Raw genomic sequence first — 19,741 nt, 5'->3', positions numbered from 1 at the left:
TTTTGCTTTCCCAAGGACTGTGGCGTATTTCTTACCTACTTGCTCCTTTGCCATTGATGGTTGATCCTAAAATGCAGTAGCTATCCACCACTTCAATCTTCATTGTTAGTCTAAGGCAGACTGTCCTACCTGTAGTCATTAGTTTTTACATTTTAGTTCCTCCCCCCCTTTGTTCCATGACTTAGGGCTTGCAGATCCTTTACATTTTCAGCTTTCAGGGGTTTCTTCCATCAACCATGCTTATCTTCCAACCCAGCTTCCTTTAATATATATTTTGAATATAAGTTGAATATAAGAGGAGACTATACAGCCTTTGCCAAAGTGAAATCAGTCTGTTTCCCTATGTTCTGTCCATATGGGGCTTCCTAACATATCTGTTTCTCATGAGGACAATGAAATATTCTGGGATTCCCAATTTTCTGAGCACTTCTCAGTTTTAATATGATACATTATTGATACATTATTCTTGGGCTTTCTCAGTTATCAAGCATGCATCAACAGCAATGTCTCGTGTTCCTTGGTCTTTTCTCACACCAGTTTTGAACATTTTGCATGCTGTAACTTTATACATCTTTGAGCATTCTTGAATTGCTGTCAAAGTGCCTTTCAATAACTTTTTAAAAACGCCAACTCTACCAATAGATATTAAAAGTGCCAGAGCCTTTGCCCTGGGCAATACAGTATAACAAGCTGCTTTTTATGTTAAGACAAAGTGCCATCAGCAGGTATAATACAAGATTATCACTCCAGTATTCCCCATCGGAAATAAGTGAGAGATAGAAGAGATAAACAGCAGTCCTTACACTGTTGATGCGACCTAGTTAGGGTAATGAAACGTCTGGAAAGAAAACAAGCAAACTCAGAGAGCACCAAGGATCCCCACAAAAGATATTCTGCTCGTGCAGTCCCCTTTAATTCCCATCTAACATGAGTTGTTCCTTCCCTTCAGGAGGCAACTGGACTTTCTTGTGTTTTTTTAAAAAGACGTTTCGCTTCTCATCCAAGAAGCTTCTTCAGCTCTGACAGGATAGTGGGGAATGGAAGGATTTATATTCCTTGCAGACAGCAAGGAGCACTTAGGGGTGACCCTGAGGACACAGATATACCTCCAAGTGCTTAAACGACCCTCTAAAAGGATGCAAATGGCCAGCTGTCTGCAAGGAATATAAATGCTTCCATTCCCCACTATCTTGTCAGAGCTGAAGAAGCTTCTTGGATGAGAAGCGAGACGTCTTTAAAAGATAAAAACAAGAAAGTCCAGTTGCCTCCTGAAAAAGCACCTTTGGGACACCCATGACCTGGATGACTGAGTATCTCTATAGAATTCCCTTCAGAACGAAATGGACAGACAGAGAAGCCGCACTGAGGCCGCCTTTTGGTCAGTTAGCTAGTTCAGACACCAGTTAGTGAACGCCCCCTCCTCTCCCCGCCCTCCCTCAAGGTCTCTCTCGCTCTCCGCGCCTCTCGCAACCGCCTCCCCCCCACCGCGCTACGAGACACCCCGCTTCCATGAGCCACGCCTCCTTTCTCTTCGCGCTAATTCCTTCAACCTTCAAAGGCCACGCCCACCCCAGCTCGCCTGCCCGGCTGCCCATCGCTCGCTCTTCTTTGGCGCGCGGTGCATGCCGGGCAAGGGAAGGGGAACTGTGAGAGGAAAGGAGGGGAGACAGCCGTCGCGGCCTCGATGTCTCGAGGCGGCTCGGCGCCCGGCTGGGGCTGGTGGCCTCCGTCGCGGCGGCGGGGGCGGCAACAGCAACGGGCCAGGAGAAGGGCGGCCGCCGGTTTCGGCTTTCTGGAAGGAGCCTGGGCCTTTCCCGTGGCAGTGCTGGCGGTGGCGGGACTGGCGGCGGCGTCGCTCTCTTTGCTGGTGCTCGTGTTGGGCCTCTCTGGAGCGGCGCTCTCCCTGATCGTGGCAGCGGCGGCTGCGGGATCCTGGATAGTATCCTCGGGATTAGGCGGCGGCAGCAAGGACCGGAGGGGGACCCCCTTGCTGACCCACCGCATCTCCTTTGCGTCCAAGAGTAACGATACGGTGCTGGCCAACGGGGGCCCCTCCATGAGCTACTCCTCGCCTGGACTGCTCGTGCCTGAAAGGAGGCGGGGGCAGCTTTGCGGGTGAGGGAATTCATTGTACTGGAGCCCCTCGGCCTTTCCTCTCTCTCTCTCTGTCTGTCTGATGGGATTTGCATTGCAGTCTGTACATGCTCGCCTGCCTGTGCTGCCGGAATGGAGGTGGCGCTTGGAACAAGCGTTGCCCGGGCTCTTTGGGCCCTCCAGTTGTGAAAGGGAAGAAGAGCATAAATTTGACCGGACAGATGCTTCTCCTTCCTTGGGTACCCGGCAATATTCCAGTGACATGCTTCAAACTTGGTTAGGGAACCACTGGAGAAAAATCAGGCTTCTCTCAATCTATTTATATATAATGTGGGAAAATGTAGCCTTATTCATTCAAACTACATGCACATATTTGCACAGTGTATATGCCCTTATTTGAGTGGGTATCTGTATATAAAAATATAAATACACACATATACACACAGTTAGTTCTTAAAGCATATTTTGGACCAGTCAGTTGAGCTTAGTATTTGAGCTCTTAATATGCAGAGTCATTTCTTCTATAGAAGTTGGACTACTTTTTGCTGTTCATACCCAGCATTCTTTATGTTTGTTTTTTCTGCTTTGTATCTTCTCCCATTTTATTGGTTTTCCGTAATTAATAGTAGAGTTGGGTTGTTGTTTTTTGGTAGTTGTTACAATTTCATTCGGTCCCTCAGGTTGGAGCCAGGTTTTCATCCCATCCTTTTCCCTTTACTGAGGCTCTTTTCCTTCATCTCCTGTATATGATTCATTCTGTTTCTCAGAGATGGTTGCTGTTTTGCTTGACCTTGGTTTTAGGGAAATGAAAAGCAGAGGTTTGGTGATGTGGTGTGCTTTGCACTTCCTAGGGAAGAGGGATAATTTAATCATAGCATCTCCATCATGCTATGTTTTATTGTTTTATCTCTCACTTCATTCTGATATTAAACTTAGCTTGATTTCACTGCATTCTTCAAGATGCTCTTTTGTCCTTTCCCTCATCCATTACAATTGCCTTATCAGTTTCCTCTTCCATTTGTGCTCTGGGTTTCCCCTGGTGCAGAAGCTCCAATTCCCTTGCTGCTGCATGTGTCTATGACATGTTTGCCACCTTTCTCATATTGTATTCAGACCAGATGTGATGAAAGGGAGAGAGCTGGAAATCTAAGTGGACCTTGCGAGTAACTAAGAATCAAGGTTTTTCTCAAGGTTGTAAGCAAGGCTAAATGTGTTAGCCGAGGTAAACAGCTACTATGTGTGCAAGACAGGTATTGTGTCCTTATTGTAAACCAGTATTCACCAGTGATTCGGTTTTCACTTAAATTGGGTAATTAGATAAAAAATTCAACTCAAAAATAAGCGAATGAATTCCATGGCTGAAGTTTTCTGAAAACCATTTTGAATACATAATGCTCTCACTTTCTAGATTTATTGATCTTCATGTTGATGTGCTGAGAATAGTGTGATAGATTTTCTATTTGCACTTTAAAATAATTTTATGAACTGATGGGAAGTTATATATTTCTATTGCTGAATGAGGAAACAGGACTTAAAGCATTTTGATTTTCTGTGTCTGTTATTTGCTGACAAGAGTAAGAAATGAATATAATGGATATAAAGGGTGCTGTATATTTGGTCTGAGATGCGTTTGCTGCTGGCATTTTGTACAAGAACAGTTTTGCTGCTTATATAATTTCTTCATTTTCTTTGATTACATGTTTTATTCTCCATTCTTTTTAGGGATTACCTGAGTCCATCAACTCGTTTTACGCTGACTCCTCGGCGGCGCTATCCTATCCAGCAAGCCCAATATGCTGTGTTGGGAACCCTGCCTTCAATTTGCTGGGATGAGCATCGGCGGAAAAACAGGCTATCCATTCACCATTCTAGCATTGCCCACAGCCCTGTAACAGTGAAGATTGCTCGGCCCGAAAGCAGCATTGGCCGTTCTCCACTGTGAGTTTGCTTCAGTAATTGCTTTTGGGAAGTTTTTAGGTTTGCAGGCTTGACTGCAGAAAGGATCTTCTCTTGGAGTGATCTCATTTCTCTTCCTGATTTATAGTGATATATATTAATGTTGTGGAAAGCCTGGCAATCTCTTAAGCTATTTCCTTGTGGCCCAGTTACTTAGGACACATCTTGATTGGTGGAACTAACTGAGCTATTCCTCTTCCTGCCATCAGCCTCCACAATTCTTGGCCTAAAATGACTTCTTAACCACTCATCATATTGCCTTAGAAGTGTTTTGTGAGGTCACAAGTAAATCCTGAACTGATGTGAACAGACTGCCTATATTCAGCCAGTTTTCAACTTGAATCCCATTGGATAGGTCCTGTGGTCATGAGGAATGGGTAACTTAGTTCCTGGGGCATCATATGGGTAATGAGAGGAAATTCACATTCTTGTGACTACTGTCCTTTAATCTGACAGGTTGGAGCAGTTGGTTTCTCCTGTGGCTTTCTCTTCAGCATCTAATACTATCCTGGATCCATGCGCAAAAGAAACTGTCTTGAATGCTCTCAAAGAGAGCCGGAAGAGAGCTGTGGAGGAAGAAGAGGAGGACCAGAACTTTCCAAATGGTCAGGAGAACAAGAAGAGGTAATGACTAATGGTCTCCTTCTGCATGCTGCAGAACAAGACTCTGAAGTTAGCACAGTAGTTAAAACACTTTGGTTAAAGTTGAATGGAACTCAACATTAATCTGAACAAAACACTTTCTGAGATGGATCATAGCAATCCTTTTTTACATAGGGGCATATTTTAGTATTTTGATCCTCAGATCAAGACAGGTATTCTTCCGTAATCCTTGTAAAAGTTTTGCGAGAGAGGTTTAGTAGGGTCCACACTACAACAAACAGATAATAGATTTGCAGGAAACATATATTTTGTATATAAATAAATTCTGGCCAGGACTTGTGCTACCAAGCAACAGGGCTTAGAAGAATCAGAATGCACCAATATTAAATAAATAAATAAATATTAAGTAACTACCAAATTGTAATCTGTTTCTGATTCATCTTTGAAAAATCACCAAAATGTGTTTTCTCTTTCTCTGATCAGCCTCCCTTATTGATAGAATTGAACTTGCTTATTATAGTGAGCTAGTTGAACCAGAGATATTTGGGAATGCTGGTAGACAGAATGTGTTCTTTTTCCCACCTGAAATCATTCTTTTAATCTTTTTATTTTCTGCAGGCGCCATGATAGTACTGGAAGTGGCCATTCTGCATTTGAGCCCTTGATGGCCAATGGAGCACCTGCATCTCTTGTGCCCAAGTAAGTGCCAGAGCTTTGCTGAGAATGAGAAATGTTTTCCTTTTATTGTGCTAACAAATGATCCCATGTATATTCTGGAAAAGAGACAGAATATTTGCTTGGGGGACATGTTTAAACCCTTTTCTCCCCATTTGCTACTTCTGTCATTTGAAGGATCCAGATTATAGTGCGTGTATATAATTCAGTTAAATGAATGAGAGAAGTAGGTAAAACAGGAATTTTTAGAAAAGGTGGCAGAGAAAATGGTGACATTGCAACTCCAGAGGATCCCTGAGGAAACGGATTGTCTGGATCCTGTCAGGTTGGAGGCCTGGATATAGGACTGAAACAATTGGTCGCATGCATGGATGATCTCTGGCAGGGGCAGGATGGAGGTTGTGCTTCCATCTTTGTTCTCCTTGATCTCTCAGTTGTTTTTGATACTATCAACCATGGTGTCCTTTTAGGCCAACTTGAGGAGTTGGGGTTGGACAGCACAATTTTGTGCTGGTTTACCTCCTTCCTTCAAGGCCAGTCCCAGTCTGTATTGATAGGGAGTGAGAAGTTCAACTCAGGCCCCTCCTTTATGGAGTGCTACTGGGTTTGGTGCTCTCTCCACTCCTTTTCAACATCTCCGACATGAAACCGCTGGGTGGGATCATCTATCTCCATGGGGTGAGGTATCACCAATATACTGATGATACCCAGTCATATATCTCGGTCCTGGGTGAATTGAGTGTTGCAGTGGACATCCTTTCACAATGCCTGGAAGCTGTGTGATCTGGATGGGGAAATGGTAGACTTTATCTGAACCCTAGTAAAACCGAGTGGATGTAGGTAGGCCCCAGGAGTTTATCATCTTTGGTCTTGGATGGAATTGTACTACCCCAGACAGACCTGATGCCTAATGTGGTCCTCTGGGACTCATGGCTCATGCTTGAAGAGCTGGTGGCAGCCATGGCCAGAAGAACCTTTGCCCAACTCCATGTTGTGTGCCAGTTATGCCTTTTCCTAGTCAGGGAGTCTCTCTCTCTGGTCATGTCCTGATTGAACTATTGCAATGCGCTCCACATAGAGCTACCTCTGGAAAGTATCTGGAAGCTTCAGCTGGTACATAATGTAGCTGCACAAGCCATACTAGGTGCCTAAAGAAGAGCACATATAATACCTTGCTCTGCAAATTGTACTGGGTATCATTTTGCTTCTGGGTCCAAATCAAGGTCTTTCTAATAAACCCTGTGTGGCATGGGACCAAAGTACCTACGGAAGCAGCTTCTCCAATCTCATCAGTCCATCTCAATCAGGCAGGGAATGAATGCTATAGACCCCGTCAGTCAAAGAATGTTGACTGGTAAGAGTCTAGGACAGGGATGTCAAACTGGATTTCTTTGAGGGCCGGATCAGCATTGTAGTTCTCCTCTGTGGACCAGCGGTGGGGTGGGGTGGGGCCGGGACGGATGCCTCCTGCAACACTCTACTGGTCGAAAATAGGCCATGTGGCCTGTTTTTCGGCCCATTTAGTCCTGTTTTTCAGCTGTTTTGGGGCTGTTTTGAGCCTTGAGTTTGACACCTGGTCTAGGAAGAGAATGCATCTAATTGTCTTGCAGCAAACCTATAACCTGTCACTTTTCCTAGGCCTGGCTCTCTGAAGCGGGGACTTGTTCCTCCCCACTGCCTAGAAGATTGCTCTTCTAAGAGATCGCGGACTTCTTCCCTCAGTTCTGTGAATAGTCTGTCTGTGGGTGGTATACCAAGCTCTATCCGCAATGCTATTGCCAGCTCATACAGCTCCACCAGAGGTCTCTCACAGGTACATTGTTAGATTTTTTTTTTTTTTTGAAAAATACTTTATTAGTTTTACCTTTAAAAGAACAACACAACTACAAGTTATGTACAACAAAAAGACCTGTTTGTCTTTTTGTTGTACATTGTTAGATTATTAACTCCTTTTATGCACGAGATACTGTAGGTATTTCCCAGTTGTATTTTCCTGAACAAAAGCTGTGATGATAACTTGCTATTCTCTTCTCTTTAACAAAACTGGATTATTCTGCATACAAATGTTAGTTTCTCTGTGTTTTCAAATTAGAAGAATAAATATAGCAATCAAGGGATTTTACTCTTAAAATGTAAAAATATGATTGCAGATCAGTGAAAAAATCAACCATAAATTATTGTAAAATGATCTATGAATTCAATCCAAGCTTGTCATGGGATCTGATATGGAGTATGAATGGAAGTTCAGAAGTGAGTCTGGAGTTGCCTTCTTATTTGGTGGATTTATTAGAGGTGGACAAACCTTGCTACTGATTTGTATGCTGAAAGTTACACTATCCATTAAATCCTTTCACCCAGTCTGATTATTGTTATACAGGTTGTCTACTAAGATCCTAGTGACTTCGACAGTCCCAGTTGATATCTCAATCTGCAGGTCACAAATGGATATCCATACCTGGATGATATCTTCATCATATATTCATCCAAATAATAAAAGTGGAGTATGTGCAGCCTCTCATGAATTGTTGAAAGGCCCTTGGTGTTCTATCCACCAGCCATTGCAGAAAGTTATCAGGGGTCTTGTAGGCAACAAACAGACAGAATTAGAAGAGCCCATTAGAATCAAACAGACAGAAAATCTGGCAATCTAGCTGACAGTTCCACAAAACCTGAAGGCAGCCAGCTGCTATGTCTATACTCGGGCAGACTCATCAGGGGAATAAGTCTAACTTTCTCCTCAAAACAAACAAACATACCGAATGCTGATCTATCCAGGCAGAGACTACCAACAGACTGAAACAAGGAGATACAGTTGAGTTAGGGAACCTAGTGGAGCAACAACATTACAGGGGCCAGTAGTAATTGGATAGGGTTTCAAGAATAAAAGTGGCATGTGGGATTCTTAAACAAGTTTATTATAACTATAGGTTTTAGATGGCAGCATTTAATCATGGAAACTTCTTTTTGCCATTCACCTCCTGTGTAAGTAGGTTTCAAAAGGGTCTACGTTAATTTAATTTTCTCTATATATAAATGTTCTGCTTAAAACATCAAGTATTGAAAAGATTCTTCTTGTTTCCAATAATACTTCATGCTTTATTTTCTCTCCTTTAGCTATGGAAGAGAACGGGGCCAAGTTCCTCTCCTCTTTCCAGCCCAGCATCTTCTCGGTCTCAAACACCTGAAAGGCCTAACAAGAAAGCAAGATATCCCAGCTCCAACATCACGTGAGTGCAGCTTTTCTTTACCCTTTTGTTATCAGAAGCTGGAAGGATCAAATATGATGCAATTCTTTTGAGGCCTCTTTCTGATAAATACTCTGGTTTCCATAAACTTGCCTTTTTTGTGTGTGCTTTCAAGCCAATGTTGACTTCTGGCAACTGCCTGCACAAATCCATACTGTTTTCTTGGCAAGATTTAAAAGTGGTTTGACATTGCCTGCTTGGTACCATATTTCTTAGAAAATAAGACTAGGCTGTCTTTTCGAGGGGTGTCTTAGTTTTTCCCCCACGTGCCTCGCCTCGCCAAGCCACCGGGCCGCTTCTATCGCAGCTGAAAGGGACACCCCAGGTGCCTTGCCTCTCTACTGGGCTGCTTCTTTAGCGGCCGAAAGGAGCTATTCCTCAAGCTTAGCAAAGACTTGAGGGAAGAATGGCAGGCAGGAAAATTCCCCTTCCCCATTTTCCTCCCGTACTCCCAAAAAGCCTCCATTCCAAAACTTCAGTGTTCAGAATGGAGACTTTTTGGTGAATGGGAGGAAAATGGAGAGGTGGGGGATTTTCCTGCCTGTCATCCATTCCTCAGGCTCCCTCTCCCTCCCCATTTTCCTGCCTTTCACAAAAATGGCTCTACTCCAAGCCTTCAGCATATCCCAGGACCCTGCAAGGCTTGTTGTAGCGTTGCACGTGTGAGTGGCGGCATTGCTGTGAGGTTCGTCACATCGGCGCAGCCTCTTTGAGCAGAACCCTGCAAGGATTGCTGTGTGAGCGCCAGCACCGCCGCCAGTTTGGACACACTGGCGCAGCCGCTCACGGCAGGATGCCAGCTGCCCCGATGTAATGAAGCTCACGGAAGTGCTACCATTCATGAGTGCAATGCCACCACAAGCCTTGCCGGGTCCTGCTCCAATGAGGAATGGATAGCAGGCAGGAAAATTCCCCTCCCCATTTTCCTGCCTTTCACGAAAACGGCTCCACTCCAAGCCTTCAGCGTTCCAATCCAGCCTCGGAATGCCTCTGCTTCAGCACAGAATGACTCTCACCCCTCTCTGCAGCCGGACGGTTGCTCCCCGCATCCCTGCGCCCATGCCACCACTCGTGCCAGCCATGCCCATCCCCCGGGCTTATTTTGGGGATAGGGGTAATATTAGGCCCACCTCCCCCCCAAAATAGGATTGGTTTATTATTGGGGTGGGTCGTGTTTTCTGAGAAACGCGGTAGGGCTGAGAGTGAGTGACTGGCCCAAGGTATCCAGTTCATTTTATGCTTAAAACAGCACTCGAACTCAGAGTCCCTCCGTTTCTAGCCTGATGCTTTAACCGCTACATCAGTGGTTGGCTCTCTCTAAATATATCTACAGAGGAGGATTCCTCCCTTCTCTTGTTTAATTGGTAAAGCTGAACCAAGACATCTTTCCTGCATTTAAACACCTCGTGAAGATCAGTCTTCTGCAAGAACGAGAAGATTTTTGCATGTGGTTTTTCATAGGCAAGATCCTGTCTGGACTTTAATTGGGGGGGGGGCGCTATATTTATTGAAAAGAGAGCAGACTATTAAATAGAAAGCATTTTCCATGACATTTTACCAAACTGCATTTCTGAACTTTGCCTAACCATTAGATAAATTGAACGGGTTACCAGTGATTGAGGATGTTCAATGATTTGGGTTGTTGTCTTGCAATCTGTTGCTTGACATTTTGGTTACTAGGGAGGTCTTCAGAGCAACATACTTGGGTGACTGCTTTCATAAGATGCCTGCTTGCATTACCCTGAGAATCTCCTCAAACCAACATCCAAAGGGCAGATGGCCAGCTACTGTCCATAAAATGAATGACAATAGTATATGGGAGGAAGAATGGTAGGGAGGAAGGAAGCAGATCTTCCTTCTCCCTTTGACTGTCCCTCTGCAAATCTTTGAGCCAGAAATTCAAAGGAAGGATTGCTTAAGTATTCCCTTTCGCTTGCTTTCTCCTGTTGCTCCAGTGAAGAAGAGCCTCAGAAATCCAACTCGCAAATGCCTGTGACAGCAGACAAAGAGACACAGGAAGAGAAGAGTAAGTTCAAGGGATGAGGGTGGGACGGGCCAAGAAGGATTGGAGAGCAAAACTGAGGGGCAACTTTGAGTCTGGGGTGTGAAGGGAAGATCCTAAAGCAAAAAAGAAAGAAATAAATATTACACTGTCAGTAAGGCAGGAGAATGTCTCTGTTTCACAAAAGTCTACTCTAGAGTGACTTTTACACAAATGGATTGGCATGATTTTGCAGTTGCTCAGAATAAAAAAAAAAATCACCTCTGCAATAATAGCAATGTAGTGTTTCGATATTTCAGACCTATATTCTGAGTCCCAATTCTTACCTGTGAAGATCGCTAAGAGATCTTACCTCTGTATCTTTTTCCCTCTGTTGAATGCTTTCTAATCAATTGGGAGGGTCTGTTAAGAACACTTACAGAATATTTCTCTAAGAAAATATTGAAATTTTAATTGCTAATACTGTAGCATATAAATATTCTTACAGTACACCAACCTAGCTTCTTCCTACTTACTTTTTTGTAGCCTCTATGCTCATATTACACTTGTCTGTTTTTAAGCCTTCAAAGATGTTGTGTCTAGACATGGATCATGACTACTTCAGAAGCCTGAGCTGCTTCTGATTGGGTGGCCACATGCATGACTTGTCAACTTGGTCTCAGTTTCAGAATCACCCTTGAAGAATAAATGCAACTATGTGAGTCCACCATCTTCATCAGGAAGCAATGGAAAGCGCAAGCGGAAGATTCAGCTACTTTCAGCCCATCATGGAGATAATTTTGCCTTGGTATGACTCTTCAGTGACTTCTTTCTTTCCCTCCTCCTTTTTCCCAGGAATAAGAAATGTTGAGCAGCACATAGTTGAGTTGATGTACGGAAGATACCATATGACAGGTGATAAGATATCCAGCCAAGAAGACAAGATAGTTAGATTGAGTAGGATGGGTGCTGCTAAGCTTTTGACTTTAGTCACACATACCACATGCCTTGATGCCTGAGAAAAAAGTGGGAAGCACTAAAGTCATGTAATCTTTAGGTTTGTTTATACATTCCCAGAGCTAAGGGAAGAACACCTCTGTCTTTTGTTTGGTGCTATTTATAAAAGTGCTGTTTTGCGCCTTCAGAACAAAAGCTTAAGATGTTGTTTTCTTGGCAGCCTCCACCACCTCAGCTGGGCTATACAGTCACCCCAGAAGACTTGGATGCAGAGAAGAAAGCAACACTACAGTGGTTCAACAAAATCTTAGAAGAAAACATTGGTAGGTGTCCTCCAGGCTGCCTTTGAGAGAGTGCCCCCAAATGAGGGATTTATACAAACTAAACAGGGAGTGTGATGGTTCAGTGGCTAAAGACACGGTGCTTATGAGTTGACAGCCCAGGTGCGAGACCCAAGCTCCATGCAACAGAGTGAACTCGTTACTTGCCCCAGCTCCTGCCCAATGCCCATCCAGTTTGAAAGCATGCAAATGCAAGTAGATTAATAGGTACCACTTTGGTGGGAACGTTCCATGCATCTTTGGCATATTGCCATGGTGGTCACATGACTATGGAAATAGTCTTTGGACAGCGCTGGCTCCCTCGGCCAAGAAACACAGATGGGCACCATGCCCTAGAGTCAGTCATGACTGACTGGGAAATCTTTACCTTTACAAACTAAAAGTGGGTAATGATAGTGACCCTCTGTGCAAGGTCTCAAAATGTCTTCTTTGCTTGTTCTGTCAGTTCTTGCTAGTCACTGATTCATTAGTTGGCTTTAATGTCAGCAGATGCTAGATGGTGGACTCTAGTGACTTCGAAATTACCAGAAAGCTGTGATGGTTTTCTCAACAGATTCCACCCCAAGTCCACCCGTGGAGACCACCTCTTCATCCCAGACTTTGAACTTTTCATTGATTTCTGCCAAACCAACACCTGTGTCCTTGCCCATCTCTACTGCAGCAACTAATCCCCTTCTGGAGAGCCTGAAGAACATGCAAGAAGGAAAGGGCTCTTCAGCACAAGCAGGTGAGAAATTTCAGAGGGAAAGGGCGTTCCTTGCCTGCCTTTGAAGAACGTTTGCGCGTGATAAAGGCCTGTGCTCTGAAACTGGTGGGTCTGTTCTTAAGTATTTAGCAGCTTCCTATAGAATTGGATGTTGATGAATGAATGCAAGGGGATGAGGACTAAGATTCCTGTAAATAATCTAGGCCTAATCTAATGACTCTAGAGAGGGATAGGGTTAGAGTTTTGATTTATATTCATTAAAATATGGATTAAAAAGTTTATTCTGAACACATTTCAGAATACAGAATCTTGCCTCTCTTCCCAAAGATACAGAAGCAGGCTGAACTTCATAGCTTTTTAAAGCTTAGCTTTAAAAAATCAGATAGTACCACAAATTCATGAATTCTTTGTATTTATAATGCAGGAACTATTCGGCTAACATACTTAACTGACAAGGCTGTTCCTTTCTCCTCTTTAGTCAAAGGGGAAAGGCAGAAGCAATTTAAGTTGGCAAGTAAGCATTTTTTCATACAGAAAAAGGGTTGTTCCTCATCCTCTTCATAAGGAAAAATATTCTCTTTGTTTAAAAATATTTTTCCAGTTATTAAGAGAGAAGGACTAGAGATCTTCTTCTGGAAACCAGAATGCAGCCTTTACCTTGAACTCAGTTCTCCACTCAGATGGTGGAGATACTGTTGAACTCCCCAGGCCTGGCAGATTGCCAGCTGTGAAGCAGAGCTTTCTACTTTTGAGAAATTCCCTTCTCCAGGGACCTATTCAGTCCATTCATTGGTTTTCTTTTAAATTACCAGAGTATATTCTTTTTCAGGAGACATTTAGAGCAATGAGGGGTCTGGGCTTGCTTGTTTTCTTGCAGATGTTTCATTACCCAAACTAGGCAGCGTCGTATTACCTAGTTTGGGTAACGAAACATCTGCAAGAAAACAAGCTCAGAGAGCACCAAGCACCCCTCATTTCAACCCTGAGATATAAATATTCTCCTTTATTGGTGCATTTAGAACAATTTGGAAAATCCTTAAATATGTTTTTAAATGTTCAGTTTTATAAAATTTTAAATCATCTTAACTTTTTATTTCTGCTTATTATCTAAAGAATTTCTAACTAGATTTAATCCTGTTAAACTAGTTCCTGAATTGACACTTACTGGCCATTTTCTAGAGGTTAACAAACAAAATGCCCTAGGTCAGATAAGATAGGATGAGATAGACTATGACATGATTATCCTGCAACCTATAGAAACGTTCTCCCACACTTCATCCATGTTGGACAATAAGTCCAGAATATTTTTGCCTTTTTGATATATCCAGAAATTTAATTCTTTAATTCGAGAAATTTAATTCTTGAGCATCTCCCCTGGTTGTAGTGACAGGTTAGATTGTTTTAAGAGGGGTTACAGTGTGGAAATACCACCCTTTTTCTCTATAAAAAAAGTGAAACAAATTCTATTCTGCAATAAATACAGAAGAGGAGGAGGGAAGTTAACATTTATGTATTCCAGATTGTCCGATGCAAATAAATAAGTTTTCTTCATGGTTTACTGTGGAACACAGTCTTCCTGATTACAGTAATGTAATGTTTTCTCCCTTTTCCCTTCCCTCCCCTCCAGCCAAGACAGTTCCAGGGACTACAGGGAGCCCTCAGATACCAGCCTTCTCTGCCTCCCTGGATTTGAGCTCCTCTGTGGCAGTGACATCCCCTAAGCCTCTGACACCCAACGTACCTATTTCCCTGTCCACTGCTTCTCCTCCTTCGGGCGCTTCTCTGCCCACCAGTAGCGCAGGCAGCTTGGTGACCGCTTCTTCTGAGCCAGGCCACACTCCAGCCAGGCCCTCGTCTGCTCCAAAGCCCAGCATCCTCCTTGGGATCCTCACCAGTCCTCTAGCCGACAAGCCCCCAGCTGCAACAATGCCATCTTCTTCTGCGCCCAGCACGGTGCCTGTTTTCAAACCAGTGTTTGGCAGCCCAGCAAAAAGTGAGAACTTTGGCTTCTCCACAAGTGGCACCACTGTGGTTTCTGACACTGCGCAATCTGTGCCTTCTTTGGCGCCTCCTGTTGCTCCCAGCGGCATGTTCAAGCCCATCTTTGGATCACTGTCCGCACCAGCAACTTCTGTCCTGCCTACAAACACTTCATCATCTCCCTTCACATTCAGCCAGGCCCCTCAGCCAGCAGCATCGTCTGGCCTTCCTGCCATCAATGCCTCGAGCAGTTTAGGGCTTCCCGTTCTCCCAGACGCCACTGTTACCACCTCGGTGTCACCCCCTGGAACAGCAAGCGTGACGTTTGTCTCCATGAGCAAACCTGTGTTCAGTTTTGGGCCAGGCATACCATCCTCTGCCACTTCCCCCAACAACAACAACAGCAGCGGCAGCAATAGCACTCCTGCCACTGTTGTCTCCACACTGGCATCACAGCCCTTGCTATTTGGGGCTGCACCCAGTGCCAGCACAGCTGCCATGCCCCTTTTCCAGTTTGGCAAGCAAGCTGCTCCTACAGGCGCCACTGTCAATCTCTTGGCACCCTCCAGCACCACTAACTCAGCTCCCACTATTACTGCCGCCACCGCCACCACAACCAATACTGGCTTCAGCATTTTTAGTGGCGGCGGCAGCAGCAGTTCCACACAGGCTTCTTCAGCCTCCTCAGCTACCACACAAGCTCCACTGACATTTGGATCTTGCACCTCTGCATTCAGCAGTACCTTTGGGGCTGCCTCAAAACCACCCCTCCATACCCTGCGGTTACAAGCCAGCTGGCTTTTGATTCAGGGGTGTCTGAGGGCCAGCAGGGAACTCTCAAGCCTCCTGCAGCAGGACCCCTGCTGAACTTTGGGACTCCTTTCAGCTTCACTGGCTCAGTAGCCCAACCTGCAGCCCAGCCAGCCTTTGGTAGCTCTACACAGACCCCTTTTGGAGGGTCATCTTTTGGCGCCAAAAGTACTTCCCAGCCAGCATTTGGAGTTGCATCGTCCATGTTTCCATTTGGGACAGCTACCGCATCCAGCACTCAGACTACAAGCAGCAGCACAGGAAGCTCTGTGTTTGGAAGTTCAGCCCCAGCTCCATTCACCTTTGGGGCATCGAATCCCCCAGGTGTAGCAGGCAGTGCTTTTGGCGTTGGCGCCAGTGCTACAGGCACAGGAGTGCCCACAGTTGGATTCAGTTTCGGCAGTGGGCAGAGCGGAGCTGCAGAGGGAGTGACACCCTTTGGAACTTCCTTGGCACCAAACCCTTTGGGTGCCCAGAACCAAAACTCTGCCTTTGCTTTCAGCACCCCAAATACACCTGAGAACAAGCTGGCATTTGGAGGTGAGTCCCCTTTGCTTGGCCTCTTGCTTGTTCGATATTCCTACTTATTTTTCAGGGGCGGATCGCTGGTTTTGTTTTATTTTGTATTTTGGCTATTCCTGTGGGCTGTTTTGATTCCTAGGATGGGGTCTAGAAGCCCTATCTTTATATTTGAAGCCGTTGGAAGTAAGTGAATTTGTATTTCTGCTCAGGAAACCACATGGGGATTTTTCAGTTCTGACTAGGTTCTGTTCCCATTCTGTCTTCTAAATCCAAGTCTCTTTTCCTTCGGCTCTGTTTGTTTCCCTGTGCTCACTACAACAAACATGGCTTCAAGTGCAAGTGATGAGACTTGAGCCCAATTTAGATGGCCATAGATTAGACCACGTTTGCATGTGAGGAAATGAATGAAAGGCAAGCGTTTCTGGGCCGACGATGCCTGTGTTCTTGGCTGATTTTGGGAGGAAAGTAAAGTGGAGGAGAGAGGAAAGAGCTGATAGACTCCTTTGGTGTTCTTGTATTGGGATAAAACAATCATCTTTTGTTCAAAACAGAGAAAGTAGTTCCTGTTGTTCATGTGCGCCTGACGATGTCAGGCAGGGATTGTGATCTTGTTTCTCCATAATGTGACTCCGTTCTCTAATAGACGCTTCGCTTTGCTACTATTTTGTGATTAGGGACTCCCACGCCTACATTTGGACAAAGTACGCCTACCCCAGGTGGCGGCACAGTAGGGAGTTGCAACGTTTCCTTTGGAACACCCATCACCCCCGCCGCCTTTGGAGGAATGACACCTGCTTTTGGTAAGGATTTGGGAGTTGACGGGGAGGGAGCCGTTCTATTACAAGGCAGTCTTGTCTTTTTGCACCATTTAGAAGGCCGGGATCAGACTGTTAAAGTTAAATCACTACAGAACAACTTTTTGGTTTGGTTTGGTTTGTAGATCGGGGATGAGGAGATGTAAAACAAAATGCATGATTATAAGGAACGGTTAACATAGTTCTACATCCAAAATTATTGTGGCAATATCGGCGATATTGCCAGACGTTGATGGCATATTCTTTGACAGAGGCCAGAGACTGAAAATCACTCACGAGGTGGCAACTTGGCAGGCTTTCCACGCCCAAACCACCTCTGTGAAAAGGCTGAAGGGAGACCTTTTGCTTTTCTGTCCCTCCAGGGCCAGCAACAGCTGCCTTCTCCATTGGAGCAGGATCCAAGACAGGAACTCGCCAACGGGTGCAGGCCCGGAGGCAGCACACTCGTAAAAAGTAACTGGGAGCAGCTTCCTGCCTGGACTTCAACTCCCAGTTGATCTGCTGACAGATCCTCCTAATACTGTACTACCCAAGGAAGACTTACCCAGCCGGACTGCCCTGGGAATCTCTTTTCTATAACAACCACAGGAAGCTATTCTGGATCAAAGAGTGATTTTTACCCCTTCAAATGGGATAGGAGAAACTTAAGCCCTTTTTACTTGAACAGTCTATGGCTGAGTCTGGATGAAAAATTTGTACATATCCTCTATTTTCCCCTTCTCCCTGTGGACCTCTCCCATTAACCTCCCCTTCTTTCTCGGCTCTTAACTTCATTCCTTTTGGACTGCTTGGTGAAGGGTGTAGGGTGTTGGAGAAAGTATTTGGCTCGCAGGCAGAGAAACATTTCTGATTGAAACCAACCGTTAGCTCCCTTCCTCAGTTTCTTCTCTCTTTGGAAGCCTTTTCCAGAGAATCTTTAGGGCTTCCTGATCCAAATTCACATCTAAACATAGTCCACACTAAGACCCCCCTCTGTCCCATTGGGATAGCCACTCTGTCTTGCCAAAGCTTTTTGGCTTTGTGTGGTTTTAGCTGTGAGTTGGGAGGTAAATTGTTAGCTGTGGCTGCAGAGCCTAACAGCAGAGGTGTGGTTGAATAGCAACATGAAATGGAGAAGCATCTTGGTGTCAGAGGCCGGGTGGGGGTGTGTGTGGATCTCCCTCGCTGGTCTGCTTCTTCCATGACCATTTGGTGAGGAAGACAGTGCCATTCACCCCTACAGCTTTTCATTTAAGCAGCCTTTCCTTTCCCTCTGCCCTCCTCCTCTCCTCTTCAAATGTCTGTGTTTTGCTCACAGTATGTTTGTGTTCTTTTTTTATTGCTCTGTGAATTGAGTTTGGAGGAAGAATTGAATTGTATGTGTGGCGGCATGTTGGTAATGCCGGACTTGTAAACATTTTCAGGGTACCTGTCTCCAACGGAGACGAACCCTGCCTAATTGGGTGCGGACAGTCACTGCATGGCTACATGTGCTGAATGAAGTGCGAAGACTGCAATTTGGAAAGAGGAAGACATACCTCCCTGATGTTTGGTGGCTCCAGGACCTTGTAAAAAGCTCTCCATCTGTGCTGGGCCTTGGAATAGGGAGGGAAAGCGTTTCTACGCTGGAAGAGTAAAACCATAAGCCCTGTGGGGCTCTGACTGAAATCCGATTTTTTTTTTCCAACTTAAAAGAGCTTGAGTCACAGCAGTCAGCCATTGCGGGTAGACAAGCAGCTTGGCAACAAAAACGGTTCTCCTCAGCCAGTTTGGTTCTTGGAAGTCAGGCCAGCTGCCAGTGGTGTGAATGTGTGCGTGAGCCTGCCTAATTCTAAATTTAAAAAAAAAAAAATATTTAAACATTTTTTAACAAAGTGAAACTTTATTTTTATATTTAAGCTAAATTGCCTTTAAATTCCTTCAAGCTTGGTTCATAGAGGTGTGAAAGTACAAAGTTGTTCATTAGCAATTTGCCTGTGCTGTTACGAGACAACAGGGCTTATAGGGAAGTGGGGGAAAACACCTGCTTTCTTGCCACCACCCCCTCGGGCTTCACAGGTCAGTGTTTCATGTGTTTGTTGAATAATGTGAGTGTGGCTTAGTCTGTTCCATAATGCTTGAGAGCTCTTGCACGTTTTTAAGTGGGGCTGGGAAAGTGAATCTGGGTCAGCGCTTGTCATGTGGAGGCAAGGCAGACGTGTAGCTTGTACAAAGAACGGCCACTTCAGTGATTGCTTGGGACAGAGACTAACTTTGCTGGGGAAAAGGGCCACCTTCAAGAATCCCATCCATTATTTAATATATTAGTTAATATTGACCAATTAACTAATATTCCTAGTAATAACGGCTCTTATTTCATCTTTCCACATACGGCAGTGGAAGAAGGGGTGGGTGGTTAGTCCTCCGCCAGCAACATGGGGAGGCATTTTCTTAGTGCCCCCAAGCCTGCAATGAACCAGTCGTTTCTCCAGCCGGGAAGCAGCTGTCCCACCCTATACAGGTAGAGCAGCTTTTGTTACCAAGATATTGCTGTGTGTGAATGAAATGAAGTAAGTAAAAATAAAAAGAATGGGCTGGCTTTTTAAAAAAAGTTGCAATGGAGACTTGGATCATTCCTGTCAAGGGTTTTAGTGTGACTGTGCAATTTCTTTTCCTTGCTTATGTTGATTTAAAATAAAACTGCTTGAGCCAGAATGTTTTTTACTGTTTTTTTGGCCAGATAGCCTCCTGGAGTGGCTTGACAGATCAATAAAAGATGCTAGTCTCTGTTCCAGTGGTTTTCACTTTCCTTTCATACCTTTTTCCTACAAACATTGAAAAGGGTCGTCTTCCCACAGGATAGGGGTGAACTTTCCAACTCAATTTCTCTCAAGACCTCCATACAGGTGGTCTTCCCCACCCCACCCCATTACACCTGGTTCCAAATTCCGGTGGCTTCCCCAAGCCCCAGAGTCATGACTGCATTTTGGGTGCTCAGCAGCTGCCCCACATTTATGGGTATTGGAGTATCCTGTGGTCACATGACCTTGGTTTACAATGTTTTTGCCAAAGCCCGGTTTTTCTACCAAGTTCCCATT

At 44.7% G+C, this 19,741-nt stretch overlaps 1 protein-coding gene across 1 annotated transcript; it reads left to right on the top strand.

Annotated features, from left to right (window-relative positions):
• Window positions 1–1,620: 1,620 nt before the first annotated feature.
• Window positions 1,621–19,358, top strand: POM121 (POM121 transmembrane nucleoporin). Its single transcript, XM_026671651.2, is given in 14 exon segments — window positions 1,621–2,115; window positions 3,817–4,032; window positions 4,507–4,674; window positions 5,272–5,352; window positions 6,967–7,141; window positions 8,443–8,555; window positions 10,529–10,599; window positions 11,238–11,362; window positions 11,732–11,834; window positions 12,406–12,579; window positions 14,186–15,301; window positions 15,304–15,888; window positions 16,545–16,670; window positions 17,048–19,358. Coding segments are annotated over 14 exon segments (3,579 nt in total). The 5' UTR covers window positions 1,621–1,684; the 3' UTR covers window positions 17,143–19,358.
• Window positions 19,359–19,741: the final 383 nt, after the last annotated feature.

The sequence above is a fragment of the Notechis scutatus genome, chromosome 1, assembly GCF_049901735.1.
Source record: "Notechis scutatus isolate UNSWTSFEM ecotype Mainland chromosome 1, rNotScu1.2, whole genome shotgun sequence".
Lineage (NCBI taxonomy): Eukaryota > Metazoa > Chordata > Lepidosauria > Squamata > Elapidae > Notechis > Notechis scutatus.
The sequence above is the reverse complement of the archived record's forward strand: the minus strand, read 5'-3'. Positions and strand labels throughout refer to the sequence as shown.